Source organism: Equus quagga, unplaced genomic scaffold (assembly GCF_021613505.1).
Source record: "Equus quagga isolate Etosha38 unplaced genomic scaffold, UCLA_HA_Equagga_1.0 73442_RagTag, whole genome shotgun sequence".
NCBI classification, from domain to species: domain Eukaryota; kingdom Metazoa; phylum Chordata; class Mammalia; order Perissodactyla; family Equidae; genus Equus; species Equus quagga.
In genome coordinates this window covers 4517000-4541056 of record NW_025802777.1, presented here as the reverse complement: position 1 = coordinate 4541056, position 24057 = coordinate 4517000, and the positions used below count along the sequence as shown (strand labels likewise).

General features: G+C 36.3%; 1 protein-coding gene and 1 non-coding gene across 2 annotated transcripts in view; both read right to left on the bottom strand.

Moving 5' to 3' along the window:
* LOC124234374 (bromodomain and WD repeat-containing protein 1) overlaps positions 1-24057 on the bottom strand; it is a 116508-nt gene that overhangs the window by 23580 nt on the left and 68871 nt on the right. Inside the window, exons 22-29 of the mRNA XM_046651736.1 lie at positions 17376-17470; positions 15236-15425; positions 13726-13851; positions 13515-13622; positions 10708-10832; positions 9972-10054; positions 6376-6487; positions 5459-5520 (exon numbers count right to left, since the gene is read on the bottom strand). Coding sequence (XP_046507692.1) covers positions 5459-5520; positions 6376-6487; positions 9972-10054; positions 10708-10832; positions 13515-13622; positions 13726-13851; positions 15236-15425; positions 17376-17470 — 901 coding nt within the window. The remainder of the gene's footprint in view (positions 1-5458; positions 5521-6375; positions 6488-9971; positions 10055-10707; positions 10833-13514; positions 13623-13725; positions 13852-15235; positions 15426-17375; positions 17471-24057) is intronic.
* Positions 16980-17164, bottom strand: LOC124234402 (U2 spliceosomal RNA). Its single transcript, XR_006887294.1, has one exon. It is a non-coding gene; the product is annotated as a U2 spliceosomal RNA (small nuclear RNA).

Here is a 24057-nt window from a genome sequence, read left to right as displayed (position 1 = left end):
GAGGAAAGGGACTGATTCAGTTTAGGCTAAGGAAGTAAGAGGCCATCAGAAAATGGACTATGTTATGCACGACATTCTCAATACAAACTTCAGGGTAGCCACTAAACTGAAAAGCAGAACACAGACACAAAAAGTAAATACGGAAAAAAACTAAGAAACACAGCATAAGAAACTGCAGAAGCCAAATGGGTAGACCAAACCACACAGGACAAGAAACAAAGGAAATGCAGGAAAACCAGAAAACGAGTGACAGAATGACAACATTAGGCCCTCATACATCAATAATCACCCTCAATGTAAATGCAGTGAACTCTCCAATAAAAAGACACAGAAGGTCAAGATGGATTACAGAACAAGATCCAACAATTCGTTGTCTCCAGGAAACGCACCTCAGCTCCAATGACAAATACATGCTCAGAGTGAAGGGGTAGAAGACGATACTCCAAGCTAATGGCAAACAAAAGAAAGCAAGTGTCACAATACTTATATAAGACAAAGTAGATTTCAAGATAAGGCAGGTAAACAGAGACAAAGAGGGTCAGTATATAATGATCAAAGGGACGCTTTATCAAGAAACAATGCTTATAAATATCTATGCACCCAACACAGGAGCACCAAAGTTCATAAAGCAACTATTAACAAACCTAAAAGAAGATATCAAAAATAACAGAATAATAGTAGGGGACCTCAACACCCCACTCACATCATTGGACAGATCATCCAGACAGATAATCAACAAGGAAACAGTGGAATTAAACGAAAAGCTAGAACAGTTAGACTTAATAGACATACATAGAACACTTCATCTAAAAACTGCAGAATACACATTCTTCTCAAGTACTCATGGAACATTCCCAAGGATACACCATATGTTGGGAAACAAAGCAAGCATCTATAAATTCAAAAAAATTGAAACAACAACAAGCATCTTCTCCGATCATAATGCTATAAAGCTAGAAATTACAAGAAAAAAGGTGAGAAAGGGACAAAGATGTGGAGACTAAGCAATATGCTACTGAAGAAGCAATGGATCATTGAAGAAATTAAAGAAGAAATAAAAAATATCTGGATAAATGAAAATGATAACACGCCATACCAACTCATATGGGATACAGTAAAAGCTGTATTAAGAGGGAAATTCATCGCAATACAGGCACACCTTAACAAACAAGAAAAATCCCAAAATAAGCAATCTCAAATTACACCTAACTGAATTAGAGAAAGAAGAACAAACGTAGCTGAAAGTCAGCAGGAGAGAAACAATAAAAATCACAGAAATAAATGCTATCGAAACAAAAAAGGCATAGAAAGGATCAATGAAACAAAGAGCTAGTTCTTTGAGAAGATAGATAAAATTGATAAACCCCTAGCCAGACTTACAAAGAAAGGAAGAGAGAAAGCTCAAATAAACAAAATCAGAAATGAAAGAAGACAAGTAACAACAGACTCCACAGAAACACAATGGATTATAAGAGAATACTATGAAAAACTATATGCCAACAAAATGGATAACCTAGAGGAAATGGATAAACTGTTAGACTCTTACAATTTCCCAAAGCTAAGTCAAGAAAAAGCAGACAATCTGAAAAGACAAATCACAAGGAAAGAGATTGAAGCAGCAATCAAAAGCATCCTGAAGAATAAACTCCCAGGACCAGACACCTTTCCTGGGGAATTGTACCAAACTTTCAGAGAGGATTTAATACCTATCCTTTTCAAGCTATTCCAAAAAATTAGGGGGGATGGAACACTTCCTAACACATTCTACGAGGCCAACATCACGCTGAAACCAAAGCCTGACAAGGACAACACAAGAAAGGAGAACTACAGGCCAATATCACTGATGAACATAGATGCAAAAACTCTCAACAAAATTTTGGCAGCTCGAATTCAGCAATACATCAAAAGGATCATATACCATGATCAAGTGGGATTCATAGCAGGGACACAGGGATGGTTCAACATCTGCAAATCAATCAACGTGATACACCACATCAACAAACTGAGGAATAAAAACCACACGATCATGTCAATAGATGCAGAGAAAGCATTTGACAAGATCCAACAGCCACTTATGATAAAAACTCAGAACCAAATGGGGATAGAAGGAAATTACCTCAACATAATAAAGGCCATATACGACAAACCCACAGCCAAAAACTGAGCACCAGCCCTCTGAAAACAGGAACGAGACAAGGATGCCCTCTATCACCACTCTTATTCAACACAGTACTGGAGGTTTTGGCCAGAGCAATTAGGCAAGAGAAAGGAATAAAAGGAATCCAAATAGGGAGGGAAGAAGTGAAACTCTCGCTGTTTGCAGACAACATGATCTTATATAAAGAAAACCCCAAATAATCCTTTGGAAAACTTTTAGAAATAATCAACAACTACAGCAAAGTTGCAGGGTATAAAATCAACTTACATAAATCAGTAGCATTTCTATACTCTAATAACGAACTAACAGAAAAAGAACTCAAGAACACAACACCATTCACAATCCCAACAAAAAGAATAAAATGCCTTGGGGTGAATTTAACTAAGGAAGTGAAAGACCTACACAACGAAAACTACAGGACTTTCCTGAAAGAAAATGGATGATGACTTTAAGAGATGGAAAGACATTCCACACATATAGATTGGAAGAATAAACATAGTTAAAATGTCCATACTACCTAAAGCAATCTACAGATTCAACACAATCTCAATCAGAATCCCAATGACATTCTTTACAGAAACAGAACAAACAATCCTAAAATTCAAATGGGGCAGCAAAAGATGCCAAATTGCTAAAGCAATCCTGAGAAAAAAGAACAAAGGTGGAGGCATCACAATCCTTGACTTCAAAACATACTACAAAGCTACACTAATCAAAACAGCATGGTACTGATACAAAAAAAGGTGCACAGATCAATGGAACAGAACTGAAAGCCCAGAAATAAAACCACACATCTTTGGACAGCTAATCTTTGACAAAAGAGCTGAGGGCATACAATGGAGAAAAGAAAGTCTTTTCAACAAATGGTGCTGGGAAAACTGGACAGCCACATGTAAAAGAATGAAAATTGACCATTCTTTTTCACCATTCACCAAAATAAACTCAAAATGGATCAAAGACCTAAAGCTGAGACCTGAAATCATAAGGCTTCTAGAAGAAAATGTAGGCAGTACACTCTTTGACATCACTATTAAAAGGATCTTTTCAGACACCATGTCTTCTCAGACAAGGGAAACATAGAAAGAATAAACAAATGGGACTTCAGACTAAAGAGCTTCTTCAACGCAAATGAAAACAAGACTGAAACAAAAAACCCACTAAGTGGGAAGAAATATTTGCAAGTCATACATCCGACAAAGGGTTAATCTCCATAATATATAAAGAACTCACACAACTCAACAACAAAAAATCAAACAGCCCAATCAAACAATGGGCAGGAGACATGAACAGATATTTCTGCAAAGGAGATATACGTATGGCCAACAGGCACATGAAAAGATGCTCAACATCGCTGATCATCAGGGAAATGCAAATCAAAACTACACTAAGATATAACCTTACACCCATTAGAATGACAAAAATAACTAAAACTAATAGTAACAAATGTTGGAGAGGTTGTGGAGAAAAAGAAACCCTCATACACTGCTGGTGGGAATGCAAACTGGTGCAGCCACTATGGAAAACAGCATGGAGATTCCTCAAAAAATTAAAAATAGAACTACCATACAACCCAGCTATCCCACTAGGGGGATCTATCCAAAGAGCTTCAAGTCAGTAATTCCAAAAGTCCCATGCACCCCAATGTTCACTGCAGCATTATTCACAATAGCCAAGACATGGAAGCAACCTAAGTGCCCATCGACTGATGACTGGATAAAGAAGATGTGGTGTATATATACAATGGAATACTACTCAGCCATAAAAAAGAACAAAATCATCCCATTTGCAACAACATGGATGGAACTTGAGGGAATGAGGTTAAGTGAAATAAACCAGACAGAGAAGAACAATCTCTGTATGACTCCACTCATATGAGGAATTCAAAATGTAGACAAAGAGAACAGATTAGTGGTTAGCAGGGAAAGGTGGGGTGGGGAGTGAACACAAAGGGTGAAGGGGTGCACCTACAACACAACTGACAAACAATATACAACTGGAATTTCACAATATTGTAACCTATCATTAACTCAACAAAAATTAAAAAAAAAAATGGTGAGGGTAAAGGACAAAAGTTTTTTCATGTTTTATGGGGCTGGCACAGTGGCACAGTGGTTAAGTTCACAAACTCCACATCGGTGGCCTGGGGTTCGCATCCCACGCAAGGACGTACACACCAATCATCAAGCCATGCTGCGGCGGCATCCTACATACAAAATAGAGGAAGAATGACAAAGATGTTAGCTCAGGGACGATCTTCCTCAAGCAAAAAAGAAGCAGATTGGCAACAGATGTTAGCTCAGGATCAATCTTCCTCATTTAAAAAAAAGTTTTTGCATGTTTTTATGTTGAATAAACATTAATATAAAAGAAAGCTTGATAGTGAAGAAATGGAAGCAAGAAATACAGAGCACCCCTTCAAAAAGTTTAGCAAGAGGTGGGGCTGGCCCCATGGCCAAGTGGTTAAGTTCATGCTCTCTGCTTTGGCGGTACAGGGTTTCGCCGGTTTGAATCTTGGACACGGACATGGCACCGCTCGTCAAACCATGCTGAGGTAGCATCCCCCATGCCACAACTAGAAGGACCCACAACTAAAAATACACAACTATGTATCAAAGGGCTTTGGGAGAAAAAGGAAAAATTTTAAAAATCTTAAAAAAAAAAAAGTTTAGCAAGAGGGAACTAATTCAGTAGCTAAATTGTTCAATAAAGCCAACGGAAAGATATTTTAAGGTACAAGAGACAAGTTCAAACTTGAATGCAGAAAGGAGAAAACTAACATTGTTGAAGGGAATAAATTAGGTCTAAGTACCACCAAGTCCAACAGAAGTTAAAAGCAGTGGGATGGCAAGCACGGGAGGAAGGGGCTGGATCTGGAACAGAGACATCTCCCTCTCACAGGAAAGGAACGGACAAGCCTGAGTAAGACAGACCAGTTGAGGTAAAGCAGAAGAGAGATGGAAGTCAAGTTAGTTTTTCTTTGAAGGAAGAACAAGGGTAACAGAGTAAGGATGAGGAGAAGGAAATGGAGGCTATGTGAAGGAAATCAGGAAGTTTAAAGAAGGGTCACATAAGAAATGACACGGGCTACAAAGATACAGCCAGCATCCAGCTCGAAACTTAGGATAAGAATCAATGAACCAGAAACACATAATTCTACTAATTTCTTTTAGTAAAGCTCACTGTTACCATAATAATTTGAAAACATTTCTCAAAAAATACAAATGCACTCTAAGTACATTAGTAAGATAAAAAATTGAAAACATAAAGGTAAAATATTTTCATTATTTAACAATTACATACCATTATCAGGAATCGGTTCCATGTCCCATGGGCTAAGTTTTTCAATTTCAGTATTGTCCCACCTGTTAAAACCAAAAAAAAAGAAAAAAAAAAAGTCTGGTTAGGCTTTCATCAAGACAACTGGTGGCTAATAACTAGATATCCACTACAACAGTAAACGAAATGTGAAAATTAACCTCATTGTTGCAATGAAAGTTTAAATATTAACAGTAAAATATTTTTAGAAGGCTACACTATAGGAAAGAAGTGTAAACCTGTAATGGTGGGTTCAAGGACAAAACCAGAAATACTGCATGGCCTACAGCCAGAGTAAGTGAAGAAAAACTCAAAGACAGTGTGAAGGCCTTGAATGCCATGCTTCAGAACGTGGACTTCATTCCACAGCCAATGGAAATAAAGCAGAAAAAAAAAAAAATCTGTGCTGTATCTTCCCAACCCCCTCACCCTTACATAGTTGTATATCTTAGTTGCAGGTCCTTCTAGTTGTGGGATGTGGGATGCCGCCTCAACGTGGCCTGACGAGCGGTGCCATGTCCGCGCCCAGGATCTGAACCCTGGGCCACCACAGCAGAGCACGCGAACTTAACCACTCGGCCAAGGAGCCAGCCCCAGCACAGATTTTTTTGAACAAGGGAAACTATGTAATATATGCTCCTGAAAAATGATGCACTCTTAGGTTGAGGAAACAGGTGGCTACAGAAATGGTCCCAGGCAAATTAGCAGAACCTGCTCCAAGGGGGGCACTAGTGAAAAGCAAATAACAGGGGCATGCTAGAGAGACACTGCAGAGGTGAAACTGACATGACTTAATGACAAAGTAAATAGTCATTTTTTAACCTGAAACATATTAGTTATTCATTCAATATGCCACAATGAACAAACGTTTGTAGATGATTTATTTTCATCTGCATACAGACCTAACAATGTAACACTGGAAATGACTATCAGGGTACTGTCGCTGATAAGGCTCTTGACTTAGCACCGTTCCAAACCACCAAGCATCATCAATGATAGAACGGAACCTGTCACCTATGAGAGAGATGACGGAGTCTAAGACATTAATTTGCTAACATTAACATTTTTAATTTATAAAAACCGTATGATACAGATAAAAACAGAAATCAAAGTATATTTTTATCTTGAAATTAGCCATCCTTCCCCACTTCCCAGAATCTTCAGTGATAAAATAGATGTAAAAAAAGAAACGTTACACTCAGCAATTTATTGTAGAGTATATAACCATATCACATATAGATTAAAAGGGTTTATGACTAGGTTCCGTTGCTTAGTGAATGCAAACACCCACTCCAAAATAAGTTATACCACATTTTACAACATGAAACAAGAACAAAGTTCAACAAAACTCAAAAACCTTTTACAATAATGTATACTATCAATAAATACTTGTTTAATAATTAAATATACACTTATGAAATATAACATTTCCTAAGGAATAACACAAATTATAAAAGTAACTATGATTAGAATTTAACCCATGATTATTCTAAAGTTCTTCCTATATAAATATCTCCACATAAACAGTGCTCTAATTCTTAAGATCTCATAATAAAAATCAGGTCTAAATGTACCCTCAAAAATGCTTATTTATTATTTAAAAGAATTAAACATCTACGTATTCCATCATCTTGGCATAAGAGAAACACAAGCAATATGATCTTAGGAGGGCTCCTATACAAACCAAAATAACTAAAACTAATATTTCAACTGAGTTCAGTGATTTTAGATTATACACATTTCTATGTATTCTACAACAATAGCACTTCTAGAGAAATGAACTGCATTTGATCTTTTACATATATTACAAAAGAAACAGAGTGCCATAAGAACCCTCTCTCTTCTTTCCCATCCATCCCACTGTTTTCAAAACAAAATCAATAAGGGAAAAAAAAAAGTCACTTATCCAGCATTAAAAATTCTTTGGTAGATTAACAATTCTTTCTTCAAGGAAAGTTTTACCGAAACAATATTTCGCCCCTAAGAATGAGAATATTTACATAACAAAATACCACAAATAGTCTTCATTAATAAAGTATGCTTACAGTGAATTCTCCACAAAACTGAAAAAACAATAGCAATATCAGAACTATCAGAGCTACATGTTTGAAGGTTCTTAACATATTTTCAAATTCATGTAAACAAGACTTTTGTATACACTTTCCTTAAAAATCACTAGAAACCCATAAGCCTCTCATCCCGATACCCATCTCTCTACCATTGATAAGATTCTACTTTTGATAGTATTTCATTAATACAGATATCCTAAAACAACACTTCAACTGCAGAAAGAAATCTAAGTTCATTTTTTTCATGAAAAGCATATACTAAAACTTTGATATAATACCATGTTTTCTGTCATGTAAACAACCTAATTTAGCACAAATGTCAATTACAATATTTTTTACAATATTCTTGTAATAATAATAAATCCAGCAGCTTCAATTTGAGAAGCCTAATATAAAAACATATGGTTATAAGAGAGTCAGTTCTCTGATAACAAGAACTCACTTTATATTGTTTTTCTTCCCTATTCATCTAATACTAGAAGATACTTTCAGTTTAGACAAAAGTTTCTTCAGTGTAAAACTAAGACTTTAAATTAAAAGGAGCCCTAAAAAACTACTTTTCTCATGGTAAACTGGCCCTCCTATTACATTAAGAATTTTCAAATAAACCTATTTTGACTATTCAAGAGTAGGATAAACAGCTGCTGCGTAAAGTTCTCAACATAGTAAAAATAGAAACAAGAAACTTCCTCTAACAGCACTGCTCAAACTTTAGGAAAATAAGTAAGATTTTATGGAGGAGCAAAAATGAATTAATTAGTAAAGAAGATCTGGTACAAAAATTTATCTACCACAAAATAAAACAAAAACTACTAAAATACAAGAGGCAACTGGGAATCCCTCTTTAGAGTTTTGCTGTACAGATTTAAGTTTAAAAAGAATTCTGTATGAACATGTTGGCAGAACAAAATGAGAGCTTCTAACTTACAGATCATGGGGGTTGAAAAAACATAACAGACGGGAAACTTTAAAGTTCTTTGAGTCTTGACTACATGACTTGTTAACTCCCACATATTCCAGCTGTCTCATCTTTATTTTTTTGTGGCTAAATGTTTTTCTTCAAGAAAACTTTCCTTTACCTCTGGTCCCAAAATAACCTTGATTACTTGTGAGAACACTAACTTTAAAAAGAGTCAACTAAGAGCAACCACACTTTCTGACAATCTTTTGTTTCCAACAGAGATGGCTCAGGGAATTTATCTAAAATTTACCTATGTGTAGCACCTGTAGAAAAAGGCAGCAGTAACCAGGAAAATTAATGAGGGCTTAACATCATTTATGAATGTGTGCAAGAGATGACACAGCCTGAGTAAAACTTAATATTTCTAATAAAAGATAAAAGCCAAATAAGCTATCCTAAGTGACTAAAGTCAAACTCAACACATGAGCTCCCCAGATAGCATTACATACTGACAAGCAATATATGACACTTTTCATATATTTTTATATAGTGAGTAATCTATGAAGCAGATGCTACAGTTGCTAACTGACACAATGTCGTCTTGAGATTAGTGCTCTACACAAGTCCAAGCAAGGGAGCCCAGCAGCCCACCTTACATGGGCACCATGAACACAACATTCAAGTGAGTTAGTGCCTACATTGAAGTGATTTTATTTTTTCTGTCCGCCATACATTTCATGGTTATAAAGCATAAGTGTTACATAATTTTTTTATTTTTTTTAAAGGAATGGTTTCCTCAAGTCAACCTGTTTAAGTTTGCGTTGATATGACAGCAAAGGTAAAATATTCTGGTATGCCAGAATATCACCAGTGTGAAACCTGCATTATTTTTCAACTTCCTGATTATTTTACATCATAGGATAATTTTGTGAATTCCACCAGTGTCACATTAAAGATAATGAGAGATAATGCAGTGTGGGGAAGTCTGAAGGAAATAAAAGGTCTACTCTAGCCTATAGTCAATGACTAAGAAAGAATCCTTTCTGAATGTCACATACCCTAAGAACAGAAGAAATGTTGCTTGGCTAAAAAGTCTAAGGAGCAGTAAGTACCAAGCCCTAAGCAAAACATACTTATCACTCACTTATATGTCTTTCCAGAATTTACATGTTTGCATTCACCATAATAAGCAGCACCACAACCAAAAACTTAGACCAATAAAATGAGAGATTAATTTTTCTTTTTTTTTTGAGGAAGATTAGCCCTGAGCTAACTACCACCAGTAGTACTCTTTTTGCTGAGGAAGACTGGCCCTGAGCTCACATCCGTGCCCATCTTCCTCTACTTTATATGTGGGATGCCTACCACAGCATGGCTGGCCAAGCAGTGCCATGTCCGCACCTGGGATCCGAACCTGGGAACCCCGGGCCACCAGAGAGGAACACGCGCACTTAACCTCTGCGCCACTGGGCCAGCCCCAAAAGATTAATTTCTAAGGGTACATAAAACTCAATAAAAACAGACTTACAAGACTGCCAATTCCTCTGTCTTGCTTCATCGTAAAATTGACGCAATACAAGAAAGTCAATAACATCTGGCATGTCATGATATCTAAACAAAAATAAAAGATGATTAAATTACTTGTGAAGCCAGTTATAGTCCAGAGCAACACTGTCCAAAAGAGAAACAATGGGAGGTGCATACGCTAATTTTTAATTTTTGACTAGCCTTATTAAAGTAAAATGAAACCACTGAAATTTAATAATGTATTTTATTTAACTCAATATATCCTAAAACTGTTGCAAATAACCAATACAAAATAATGAGATATTTTACATTCCTTTTCTTCATACCAAGTCTTCAAAATCCAGTGTGTACAATTCTATCAAACTCAATTCGAAGCAGCCACACTTCAAGTGCTCAACAGCCACTAGTGGCTAATAGCTACCATACTGGACAGGTTTAGCAAATTATTTATTCTCAATTTTCTCAAAACAAAAGTAAAAGCAATTTCGCCTACGGCCAGAATTCTTCACTCATTTAAGTGGCATGGAAAAGTGGATAAAACATGTTAACACTTAATTGTTGCTGTAGCACCCCTATTTTTACTTCTAATAGGTTCCCATCTATCAGAACTTCAACCAACATCTTAGGCTGTCCACAACGTTTTACTATCTACCCTGCAGCTAAATGGAAAAGGCATGCTAATCAGCCAGAGGGAAAAATCTAAATTTCAATAATTCCATGAAAACAATAACACATACCTAATAGAGAAAGATTTGTCGGTAAGTTTTCCAGTTGCAGGATCTATAAATGCTAGTTTGAGGCAACAGAGTGTAGGGGGCCCAACTTCGTATCGTATTCCAACTATTTTGACCAATTCTTGATCCTTTAACAGACATTTTTAAAAGAATATATGTTTAAAATAGTTAAAGCAATTCCTCAAGAATGTAATTCTCACATATTGCTAAATTAAGTCATCACATCAAACCAACAGACAGGTTTAATTGACCATTAATTACAATCATTTTTAAGTTAATTTTCACATTTTTTTGAAGATAGACATTACTACTATTTCTAATATAAGAAATATACTCACATAAGAAAATATACCACAAAAGTATAAAAAGGAACACACAAATCACCAATCAGCTCAGTATCTAAAGACAACCACTGTTGGACAGTTTGAATTTCCTTCTGGCTTTCTTCTCTTCCTAGAGACATATTTTCATTTACATAATTTTGTATTATGCAGATCAAAATGTGTAAGCATTTAATTTATTAAATATTCTTCAAAATCCTGATATTAAAATTTCTACCTAAAACATTTCGATAAATACTTGAGGATCTACCACGTGCCATGACCTATGCCAGGCAGTGGGGATAGGACAGTGAACAGGAGAAAGTCCCTATCATATTGGAGTACCCATCAATAGATGTGCCATAATTAGCCTTCCCCCAGTATCTGTTTCCCTAATACTAGGAATACAAGAAATCATTCATCCATTTATTCATTGCACAAATATGACTGTTATAATGGACCAAACAAAGTGCTAACTACAGTTGATTTTCATTATTCACAGTAGTTATGTTGTACAGAGTCAACTCGAACACTGAATTAGTGAATACTTAACCATTGCTCCTAGAGGAAATACAGGGTTAGGTTGCTACAGGCCTCTGGTCACAACAATGCAGTCACCCAATCAACAGATAATCTTACGTTTATATAATCTTATGTGTTTCTGTTTAAAGATACTTCATTTAACATATGTTATTAACACTGAATTCACAGGCAAAAGTACTACAACTCATGCCCAAACAAAGCGTATCTAAAACACATATTTCCTCCAAAGGTACATCACCACTTTCTTATGCTTAGGAACATAAGAAAGCATTTTACCACTACATTTGGGGGCCATTTTAAAATACCTAAGTCACTAAAAAAGCACAAAAATGCGAAAAATTTTTAATGTGGCATTAAACAGACCACAAAAGGAAGACTTAATTACAATGAGAGCCTTCAAAACAGAAGGTATCAACCTTGGTCAACCTCAGCTGAGAACATGCTGGCCAGACAAATCAAATTTTTTGCAACTTTGTGCATGTCTGCAAGTGACCAGAAAAGCACCCTGAGTATTGATTTCGGGGTTACAAATAACATACAGCAAGTAGGCAAATTCACAAACGTGGAATCAGTGAATAATGAGGATCAACTCTACTTAGGTACACAGTAATAAATGAATTTATTTATGAGACACAAATAAATCCAAACATATCTAAAGCCAAATTCATAGAAGTAGAGCTACTAAGTTGAATGAGTGTTAAAACTTTGTTAAAAGTTTTTTTCATCTTCCAAGAGTTATTAAAAGTATCAAAAACATTTAAATATATAAAGAAAAAAATAATCAGCTGTGATGCTATTCCACACATAATCACAAGGACACCTTGATGTATTTATTTTCATTAACTACATATCTTTAAATTTTTACTATCATAAACACAAAGAGCATCTCACATCACATTTTCCTCTTAGTAATACATTGTGAAAATTTAACCATCATTCATTCAACAAATATGTTGAAAGCCTCAATTACATGGTGGGCTCTACAGAGTAGTCAATTGTGTGAATGTACCATGGTTTGATTTATTCAATATTGTAGGAAATTGTGGATTTTTTCCAATTTTTTGTTTTTATAAACAGTGACTAAGAATTGCCTTGCACATAGATTTACATGTATTTCTGGTTGTTTCCTAAATTACCAGAAGTAAGATCACTGATTTAAAAAGTCTAAATATTTTTGGTTTCAATTCTAATTGCCAAGATATCCTCTAGAAAGCTTGGACTGTTTCATGTACCCTATCACACCAATCCAAACAACTGTTAACAAAGCAAAACCATTGCTAATCGCTAAATATAAAAAAAGTAAACGTAAAAGAAAAATTACAAAATTGGTTAAATACAGGAGAGCTAAAATGTTTTTGTGTTTTGTTTTTTGTTTGGAGAAGAAGACTGTCGCTGAGCTAACATCTGTGCCATCTTCCTCTATTTTGTATGTGGGACACTGCCACAGCATGGCTTGATGAGCAGTGTGTAGGTCTGTGCCCTGGATCCAAACCCACAAACCCCAGGGCCACTGAAGGAGAGCATGCAAACTTGACTACTACACCACCAGGCCAGCCCTTCAAGTTTTTTCCTTATTTTATTATGCATGTGAGGCTGACCTTTTTTCCAACTTATATTTCTTTTGAAAACTTGCACTTCTTTTGAAAATCTGTCCTGGGTATACTTATTTTAAGATTAACAATATATATTACAAAGCTGCCTTCCTGAGGGACTCTAACACACTTAAAGGTGTACACACCAATCAGCAATACACAAAGACTGCCCACTGACAAAGAGAAGTCTTCCTACTGCATCTTAGAGCTTAGCAGTTAAGAGCAGAAATGTTTTAAGTAGAAAATTAAAGGAAAGATAGTAATGAAATACGCCTTCAGTAGTTTAATGGCTTTATAAATAATTTAACAATATATGTGCTAAATATTTAATGATTTAATAATACCATCATCTTACCCTGAGATCCATTTTTCTCCAAGGCTCCTTGTTAGGGTTCAGTTCATAAATGTTATTTCTTCTGACAGCCTCAATATAAGCTTCATGACCCTGACGAAAATATATTACCTACAGAAGGGAAGTACACATTTAAAAATAAATAAAAATCTAAGAGTAATATAAATTTTGTTTTATGGTCCATATTTGTGCTTTTAAATTTTATTACTCTCACCTCATCACCCATTTGAGGAACAAAAGGAGACCTTCGAAGTGTGGTATCAGTTATCCAAACTGGAGGATGAAATTCATATAAATGTTCCATATTTGCAAGCTCTCCTGGAGTCACCCTCCTCAAGTTCTGCCAAGCAGAAAAAACAAAGTTTAGAAGAAGACAAAGGGGCAGCATGTACTATTTGACTGAAAAACAAAAGAACCCTCACCATTCAGAATGACTATTTATTGGCATTAGTTCTTAGACAGCATACATATTTGGTTCCTTAAGATACACAGGAATATATCACTTATTTGCATTGTACATCTACCTAGCACTCTCCTAGCATCTCCTGAATTTCTATAGATTCTTTATAACACTTTACATCCTATGGAAGGGGACTAACTTCCAACCTAAATCCTCTTCAATACACAGCCTGGCCTGCTGGGACTCCTCTGAATTTCACCAGAGTAACGATCACACGGAGTCTCCTCTTGATTTGACATATTAAGACTGGTGATTTTAAAACATGACCATAAATTCTTTAATACTCCTCCTCTTGTTTTCAAAAGGTGGAGCCCAAGTCTCCTCCGCTTGAGTATGAGCTCAACTTGCTTCTAAGAAACGGAATAAAGCAGATAGGACAACGTGCAACTTCTAAACCTGGGTCACAAACAGCATCAGGGCTTTGCCCTTGCTTACACTTTTGGACTTGCTCTTGGGGAAAGTCATCTACCATGTCAGAAAGATACTCAAGCAGCCCTATGGAGAGGCCCAGTGATGAGGAACTGAGGCCACCAGCCAACTGCCATATGAATAAGTTTCAAAGAAGATCATCCAGCCCCATTCAAGCCTTCACGCAACTTCAACCCCAGCGAACATGAAGACTGCAACCTTATAAGCCGAAAATCACCTAGCTAGTCAGCTCCCAAATTCCTGATCCATCAAACATGGAAAAATACTGTTTCTGTTTTAAGCAGCTAAGTTTAGGGTGATGTGTTACACAGCAATAGATAACTAATACAAAGAGGGAGCATCTTTAAATAATGACAGCTAGCTACACAACACATGCAGATGCACTGTACATACAATAAAGAATAGGGATACCACAATCAGGAGAAGAGTATGAAGATAAAACATGTCAAATAAAAATGAGAAACATGGCAATAACAGACAAAACAAGAAGAAAGTGCCGTAAAATGCCTTAAAGTATATTTTTGGTGTTGAAATTGATGATAAGAGACGATAAGTTATAGTAGGATTCTGAGCAAAATACAGTTTTCTCTTAGCTTCAGATTCAGAAACGTGTAAGTTGCCAAGCACAACTCAGAGCAGACAGAGAAGTTTTAATCATAAAGTACCTTTTCCAAAAATAAGTTTGCATTTTACATTTGATTCCTCATAACCTAACACTGTCAATGAAAAAAAATAAGCCTCCAATTTCCCAAATATTTCTAATTTCTAAATATGGACAGAAACGCCTCCATGATAATGTAGATAAATATTACTTTTAAAGATATACTTTTCTTACCTCTTTTTTAGGCTTATTTTCTTTCTTCCTCTTTCGTCTCCTTTTTGGAGGAGATAAATTCTCAGTAGACATTTCATCCTCTGAACTACTGCAAAATCGGGTAATCCGCCGACGAGATGATGTTCGTAAAGGAGGCTGCAAATTGATGCCTGCATCAGCTGTCCAATCAGAATATCTAGAGGAAGAGTCACTAGAAAAGGAAAACATTTTAAGTTGTACGGAACCAGAATCTAAGCCCTAATACCGAAGTAATCATATAACCTTAAGAGGAGAGAAGGAGAGACAAGGACGAGGAAAGGAAAGGGCCAAGGAAGATTCAACTTGAACATTCTGCCCTATCAACAAATACTGAAATGACTAAAGATCATGAGAGACAGAGAGACTTTTACTGACACTGGAAATTATGAAAGGATGTAAGCCTGAGGAAGTTTTTTTAAGTATAATATAGATGAGACCTCATGGAAGACAACATCTAGAGCCAACTATTCCTCTTTCAAAAAATGAAGTGTAGTTATAAAAACAGTAGAGATCATGCAGAACCGTAAGAGTAAGAACCCCTCTAACTTGCAGGAGGCTCAGAACAGAGTATAGAAATTTTAACTGGAATGACAAACCATCAGTTAATACACAGAGAAGCCCAAGAAGACCAGAGCCACACCAAACAGAAAGCTATAACTGGTCAGAGCTTCTTGCCAAGAGGAGGACTCTCTCTGATAGGACAGAAGATCCAACAGAGGGACTAGTCCTAACCGACTCTGAAGCAAAAGCAGAGTCAAAAGGAAACTAGATCTACAAAACTAGTCCCTGGACCACTATTAGCTTCAGCAAACACAGAAAAGGATGGTGAGGGTCTCTACAGGGGCCACCACTGGCCAACCACATACCTCTCAGGCTCAAGCCAACAAACACACACATTTCCAAAAGCTATTTACTTTTAAAAAGAGCTGTTTAGGGGCCGGCCCAGCGGTTAAGTTCACACGTTCCACTTCTCAGTGGCCCGGGGTTCACCGGTTCAGATACCAGGTGCGGACATGGCACTGCGTGGCAAAAGCCATGCAGTAGGCATCCCACATATAAAGTAGAGGAAGATGGGCATGGACGTTAGCTCAGGGCCAGTCTTCCTCAGCAAAAAGAGGAGGATTCACAGTAGTTAGCTCAGGGCTAATCTTCCTCAAAAAATTTAAAAAAAAAGAGCTCTTTAAAAAATTTTTAAGAGCATATGCTTTGTATATTCAAGGAAAGTTGAATTAAAAGACAATGACTATAGAGGTAGAAAGGAGAACGGTGATTGCCAGGGTGGGAGGGGTGAAGCGGAGAACTGCTGTTTAATGGGTACACAGTTTTGCAAGACGAAAAGAGTTCTGGAGATTGGTTGCACAACACACTGTGAATGTACTTAATACTATTGAACTGTACGGTTAAAAGTGGTTAAAATGGTCAATTTCATGAAATGTATATTTTACCACAATTTAAAAAAAAAATAAGAGTAGACGTGTTCTAAAACTCACTCCAGCTCCTAATCATAATGGAATAAAGGAAGACAAGAAAGGAAGCAGAGAGGACAGTAGAATGGTTTGGACCAGGATAGTATCAATAGAAACAGAAATAATTTGAGCCATATTTAGAAGGGAGAATTTTCTAGACTTGGGGATGGATACGTTGTGAAGAGACACTGATGTCCAGTTTTCTGGCTTGAGCATCTGGCAGACGAAGCTGACATTTACCAAGATGAGAAACAGATGTTAATACCTTGTTCCCATAAAATTTGGATATCAAAATTAAACAAAACATTAGCACGCGCAATAACTAATAATAAATATAACAAGTGCCTCACCATACATACTTTGGATACGACTCTATAAATGCAGCCCAAGACTAAATGGATATTTTGATACTACACTTGATCTTAGCCAAAGGCCGAGAAGCGATAAAATGGATATTTTGAGTGTGCATACTTTACATTGCTGGCTCAAATGTTTACAGTCAAACAAAAATATCCCAAGTGTTTCTATAGAAACAGCTGTTAATCCAGTTTTCTTCTCCTTTTGAATGTAGTGCATCTTGAATGGCAGTCAAGTACGGCTCCATCCAAGGCTATGACGAAAATGCTTAAAAGATCAAAACAATTAAAAACAGATACCTTGAACTTTCACTGTCACTTTCACTTCTTCTATCACTTTTCCATTCTTCCTCTTCGGAAGAACAAGAACCTTCACTTTGATCACAGGAAGTCTCCTAATATGTGAGGACGAAAAAACTAAAATAAAAATCTTGATCTCTGAGGTTAAATAACACAAGTCAAGAAAAACCAGTTATCCTAATCATCTCAGAAGCAAGCAGATAATCAAGTGATAAAATATAATTAGATAAACGTAAGCAGCAACTGTCTTTACTACATATTTTTTATCAAAGCATAAGGCAATAGAGAATGTTTATGAGACTTAACACTACTACTATTAACAAAAGAAACTGATGCAACGGGCCATTCTCTAAGTTAACAGGTCAATGTAAAGGTTCTCAGTGTTCTGGACTTAAGCTATTGTCATATGTGTGTAGCAGTATCTTAACTTTCAATTCCCTAATGAAATGTGATGCTGAGCACCTTTCATATGCTTATTTGCCATCTGTATGTCTTCTTTGTTGAGGTGTCTGTTAGCTCTTTTGCTGATTTTTAAACTGGGTTTGTTTTCCTATTGAGATAAGGTTTAAAAATATGTAGTATATTTTGAATACAAGTCCTTTATCAGATATGAGTTTTACAAGTATTTCCTCCCAGTTGTGGCTTGTCTTTTCATTCTCTTAAGATCTTTCCAAGTGCAGTAGATTTTAATTTCAATTAAGTCCAACTTGTTGAGTTTTTCTTTCAGGGATCATGCTTTTCACAGTGTATCTAAAAAGTCATCACCACACCCCCAAGGTCACCTAGATTTTCTTCTATGTTATCTCCCAGCAATTTTATAGTTTTGCGTTTTACATTGGTTTATTTCTGGGTTCCTATTCTGTTCCACTGATCTCTTTCTCTATTCTTTCACCAATACCACATTGTCTTGAAAACTGTAGATTTATACTGTCTTTGTCAAGTAGTTCAGTCCTCCAACTTCCTTGTTTGCCAGTATTCTATTAACTATTCTGGGTCTTTTCCCTCTCCATATAAACTTTAGAATCACTTTGTCAATATCCACAAAATTTACTTGCTGGAATTTTGATTGGGATTGTGTTGAATCTATAAATGAGGTCAGGAAGAACTGACATTTTTTTAATTGAAGTATAACTGACAAACATCATATTAGTTTCAGGTGTACAACATAATGATTTTGTATTCGTATACACTGAAAAATGATCACCACAGTAAGTCTGGTTAACATCTGTCACCTTACATAGTTTTTTTCTTGCTATGAGAACTTTTAAGATTTACTCTCTTAGGAACCTTCAAATATGCAACAGAATATTATTAACTACAGTCATCATGCTGTGCATTACACCCCCATGACTTATTTACGACAGATATTTTGTACCTTTTGACTCCTTTCACACATTTTGCCCAGCCCCAAGAACTGACTTCTTAAAGATATGGAGCAACAGGAACCCTCAGTCATTGTTAAGAATGGGGTTTTTTACAAAGCTAAACATAGACTTATAATCACACTCTTCCGTATTTACACAAATGCAGTGAAAAGTTATGTTCTCCAAAAACCTGCATATGGATGTTTATAGCAGTTTTATTCACAACTGCCAAAACTTGGAAGCAACCAACATGTGCTTCAGTAGGTGAATAGATAAATTAACTGTGGCAAATCCAGACAATGGAATATTACTCAGCACTAAAAAGAAATGAGCTACTGAGCCATGAAAAAACATAGAGGAAACTTAAACTCATATTACTAGAAAGTAACCAATCTAAAAAGGCTACACACTGTATGATCCAACTATATGATATTCTAGAAATGTCCAAACTATGGAAACAGTAGTAAGATCAGTGGTTGTAGTGGCTCAGTAGGAGGGAGGGCAGGAGGGGTGATTAAGTATAGCACAAGGGGTTTTTAGGGCCATGAAACTATTCTGTATGATAGTGTCATGGTAGATACGTAACATTATGCATTGGTCAAAACCCAGAGAACTGTACAACACAGAACGATCCCTAATGTAAACTATGGAATCTGGTTAATGGTAATGTATAAAAATTGGTTCATCAGCTGTAGCAAATGTACCACACGTCTTCAAGATGTTACTCAGAGGAGAGACTGTGTGCAGGGGAGAGCAAGTTTACGGGAACTTGCTGCACTTACTGTGCAATCTTTCTGTAAACCTCAATCTGCTCTAAGACAAAGTCTTTCTTTTTTTAAGTCAATAAAGGGAAGAGAAGGGAACAAACAACTATCTGATTCCCACAACCCTAATAGTTACAGTCTACTTTAAGTTCTGGTCATGCATACTAGGCAGGCACTTTCAAATTGAGACATGACCTTTTCCTCTAACAGCCATTTGCATTAGGTGTATCAATAATGGATAATGAAAATGCCATCGAGAACGAGACCTTGAAAGACCAAATCTCAAGTTTACTTCAGTTGAACAGGCAAAATGCAAAGTCAACATATTCTAAAAGAATATTTCTCAAAATGTAAACTCAGTGATGTTTCAGGAGTACAGATTCCTGGGCCTGTCACACTAGACCTACTGAACAGAAATCTGCTTTTTCTGCTCAAAATGAACTTTGAAAAAAAATCACAGTAATTCAAGAAACTCTTAAAAGCTACTATCTAAGGGCCAATCCCACAGCCTAGTAGTGGCTAAGTTCAGTGTGGTCCGCTTTGGTGGCCTGGGTACATGCCCAGATGCAGACCTACACCACTCCTCAGCGGACATGCTGCAGCAGCATCCCACACACAAAATAGAGGAAGACTGGCACAGATGTTAGCTCAAGGCAAACCCTCCTCATGCAAAAAGAGGAAGATCAGCAACAGATGGTAGCTCAGAGCCAATCTCCCTCAGCCAAAAAAAAAGGAAAAAAGAGAAAAAAGCTACTATCTGGAAACCAGCCACTCTGTGAAATGTTTAAATGTATTATCTCAACTAACTCTCAAAACACTCCTGTAAACAGAGGTAGGGTTAACATAAAGCTAATGAAACAAGTTTCAGAGGCTTTCCATTTAAATTGCCAAGGCCCTATGCCTAAAGAACTTTTGAGTTCTTTTTCGTAAGGAAGGTCCCTAAAATTCAACAAGCTTCAAACCCCACAAAACTTGGACCCATCCTGCCTACGAATTTTGTATCATCTCTCAAGTCCCTATCTGCCCACTACTACCTCTTTATATACAGGGAAACCCAAGGCTAAGAAATGTAAATTATGCCTGGGGGGTCACAGGAGATTAAGTACAAACACTGGAATTAGAAATCAGTCCAGCTCTATCTACTATCAGTGCTTTACAAATCAAAATAGAAGGTAACTAACACATACACACCCAGCCACACACACAGAGACAGCCATCGCCACCACTCTGCAACAACACAGGAGAATGAATTTCACACCACTGTAAGAGGTAAAACAAACTACCACAGCATGACATTACGATTTATTTTAAAAGGTCAAAGTGATTTAACATCCTACATTATCTACATGTGTTAGCTTCAAAGTTCCCCATTAACTGAAAATACATCAAATTAACAGCTATAAAGAGAAAAATCGTAAGATTAACACCCCTGATGATTTAAAAAGAGAAAACTTATAATGATTCCTGATTTTTCAAAAAGAACACTTAAGAAAATAAGCATTAGTTATTTCCCTAACATACTCTAGGGACCTAAAATAAAGCATCTTACTTCATGTGAAAATGGGAGGCACATTTCCACCAACAACAGGAATATTGCTCCATTTTCTCCACTACTATTCAATATTGTATGAGAAATATTAAACCATACAATTAAACTACAGAAATTGATCAGAGGTCTAAAAACTACAAGAGAAGTAGTAAAACTACGTATATGTTTAAATGAGAACACACCTGGAAAACTGCAGAGATCAATGATAACATTTACTCAAAAATTCAGTTAACACAGCAAGATACGTAAAACATTAAGCCTAGTGAAATCAACAGTCTTCATATATACAAATAATCACTACTTAGAAGATATAATGGCAGAGAAAACCCCACTAACTTAGAAGCCAGGAGAAAATATTTTCTATACATATCAAAGATAAAGAACTAACATACCTAATATATAAAGAACTTTTAAAAATTGAGGGGGGATAAAAGACCAAGAAAATAACCAAAAAAACGATAAATTAAAAAAAAGGGGGCCAGCCCTGCGGCCAAGTGGTTAGGTTCGTGTGCTCCACTTTAGCGGCCCAGGGTTTCACTGGTTCGGATCCCGGGCACGGACATGACACCGCCTGTCAGGCCACATTGAGGCAGCATTCCACATGCCACAGCTAGAAGGACCCACAACTAAAAGATACAACTAAGTACCAGGGGGATTTGGGGAGAAAATGCAGGAAAAAAAAAACAATCAAAAGACAGACAATGCACAAAAATGAAAAAAAGAGACTCTAAATATATGAAAAGATGTTCAACTTCATGAATAACAGAAACTCAAAATAAAACTACACTGTGAACTAAACCAAAGAAAAAGAAGAAATACCGCATGATTTCACTTACATGAGGTACCCAGAATAGGTAAATTCATAGAGACAGAAAGTAGAAAAGAAGTTACCAGGGGCTGAAGAGAGAGAAAAATAGGGAGTTACTGTTTAATGAGTACAGTTATGCACCCCATGAGGACGCTTCAGTCAATGACAGACTGCAAGTACAACAGTAGCCCCCAAGATCAGTTATCACATAGCCTAGGTGTGTAGCAGGCTATACCATCTGGGTTTGCCTAAGCACACTCCATGATGTTCACACGACGACGACATCACCTAATGACACATTCCTCCGAAACTATCTCCGTCATTAAGCAACACATGACTATACAGAGTTTCTGTTTGGGAAGATGAAAAAGAGCCAGAAATGTATAGTGATGGATGATTACACACACTGTAAATGTAGTCATGCCACTGAACAGTACACTTAAAAAGTGAAAATAGCAAATTTTATGTTATATATATATTTTATCACTTTAAAAAAAATAGCCAAAGCATAAAAAATAAAATTACACTAAGATATTATCTCTCACCTATTCATCTGACAAAATTTAGAAAGTATAACACACTCTGTAGGCTAAAGGGTAGAGAAAAATGCACTCTCATACAGCACAGGTAGACAGAAATGCAAGGCGGAAGTCTCCTTTAGGAGTAATTTTTATCACTATCTCATAAAACTCTTATGCATTTATCTTTTGACCCAAAAATCTCACTTCAAGAAACGTATCTCCAAGTTGCATCTCCAAGTGTAGAAAACTACATACATAATACAAAAGATTATTCACATAGCATTATTCCTAACAGAAACATCCTAAATGGCCACAACCAGGGGAGTGGTTAAATAAACTGTTAGAATCACACAATTAAGTATGATGCAACTCTTAAAAAAACATAAGCAAGATATTTATAAACTGATAGGGAGTGATTTCAAAAGTATTTTAAGGGAAAAAACCAAGTACACAAGAGCATCTGCAATATGCCATATTTTGTGTAGAAACAGAGAAATAATATAATATGTACATATCTGATTGAATATATGGGGAAAAACACAGAAAGGATAAACTAGTGAAATGGGTTATCTAGAGAGGATGGGTGGGAATGTTTATCATAACTACCCAAAATCATTAAGTAAAACATGCTCAATACATTATAAATAAGAAAAGAATAATGTAAAAATAGTCCCACTATATAAAACAAAATTATTTAAATGAACAGTTTTGATGATAATAGATAACATTACTGGATATTAGGCACTGTTTTAAACAATTTACATGATTAATTAATTCACACAACACCTCTGAGGGACACGCTGCTATTAATTACTTTTACAGATATAGGCAGAGGCACAGAAAGGTTACACAACCTGTCAAAGTGGAAGAATTTGGATTTAAACTCAAACCCTATGCCTGACAACTATCCTATTGTTGTATAAAGGAATTAGATGAATTGTTCGTCCACAACCATCAAAGAAGTGAAAAAGACACACTAATTAGGAGAAGATATTTGCAAGTCACAAATCTGATAAAGGTCTTGAATTCAGAAAATATAAAGAACTCTTACAGCAATAAAAAAAGACAACCAGCGGCTGGCCCCATAGCTGAGTGATTAAGTGCACGCACTCTGCTTTGGCGGCCCACGGTTTCACCAGTTCAGATTCTAGGAACAGACATGGCACTGCTCGTCAGGCCATGCTGAGGCGGCGTCCCACATAGCACAGCCAGAGGCACTCAAAACTAGAATCTACATCTATGTACTGGGGGCCTTAGAGGAGAAGAATAAGAAAAGAAAAAAAAAAAAGATTGGCAACAGATGTTAGCTCAGGTGCCAATCTTTAATAAAAAAACAGACAAATTGAAAAATGGGCAACAGATTTGCATAGATTTCCCCAAAGATATACAAATAGAAAATGAGCACATAAACATGTTCAACACCCTTAGTCATTAGGAAAAATGAAATGCAAATAAAAACCAGTGATACGTCACTTTATACCAACTAGGAGAGCTAAAATCAAAAAGACAGACAACAAGAAATGTTGACAACGATGTGGAGAAACTGGAACCCTCATACATTACAGACAGGAATATAAAATAGTGCAACCACTTTGGGAAACAATGTAGCAATTCCCCAAAATGCTAAACACAGAGTTACCATATGACTCAACAAATTGACTCCTAGATACAAACAC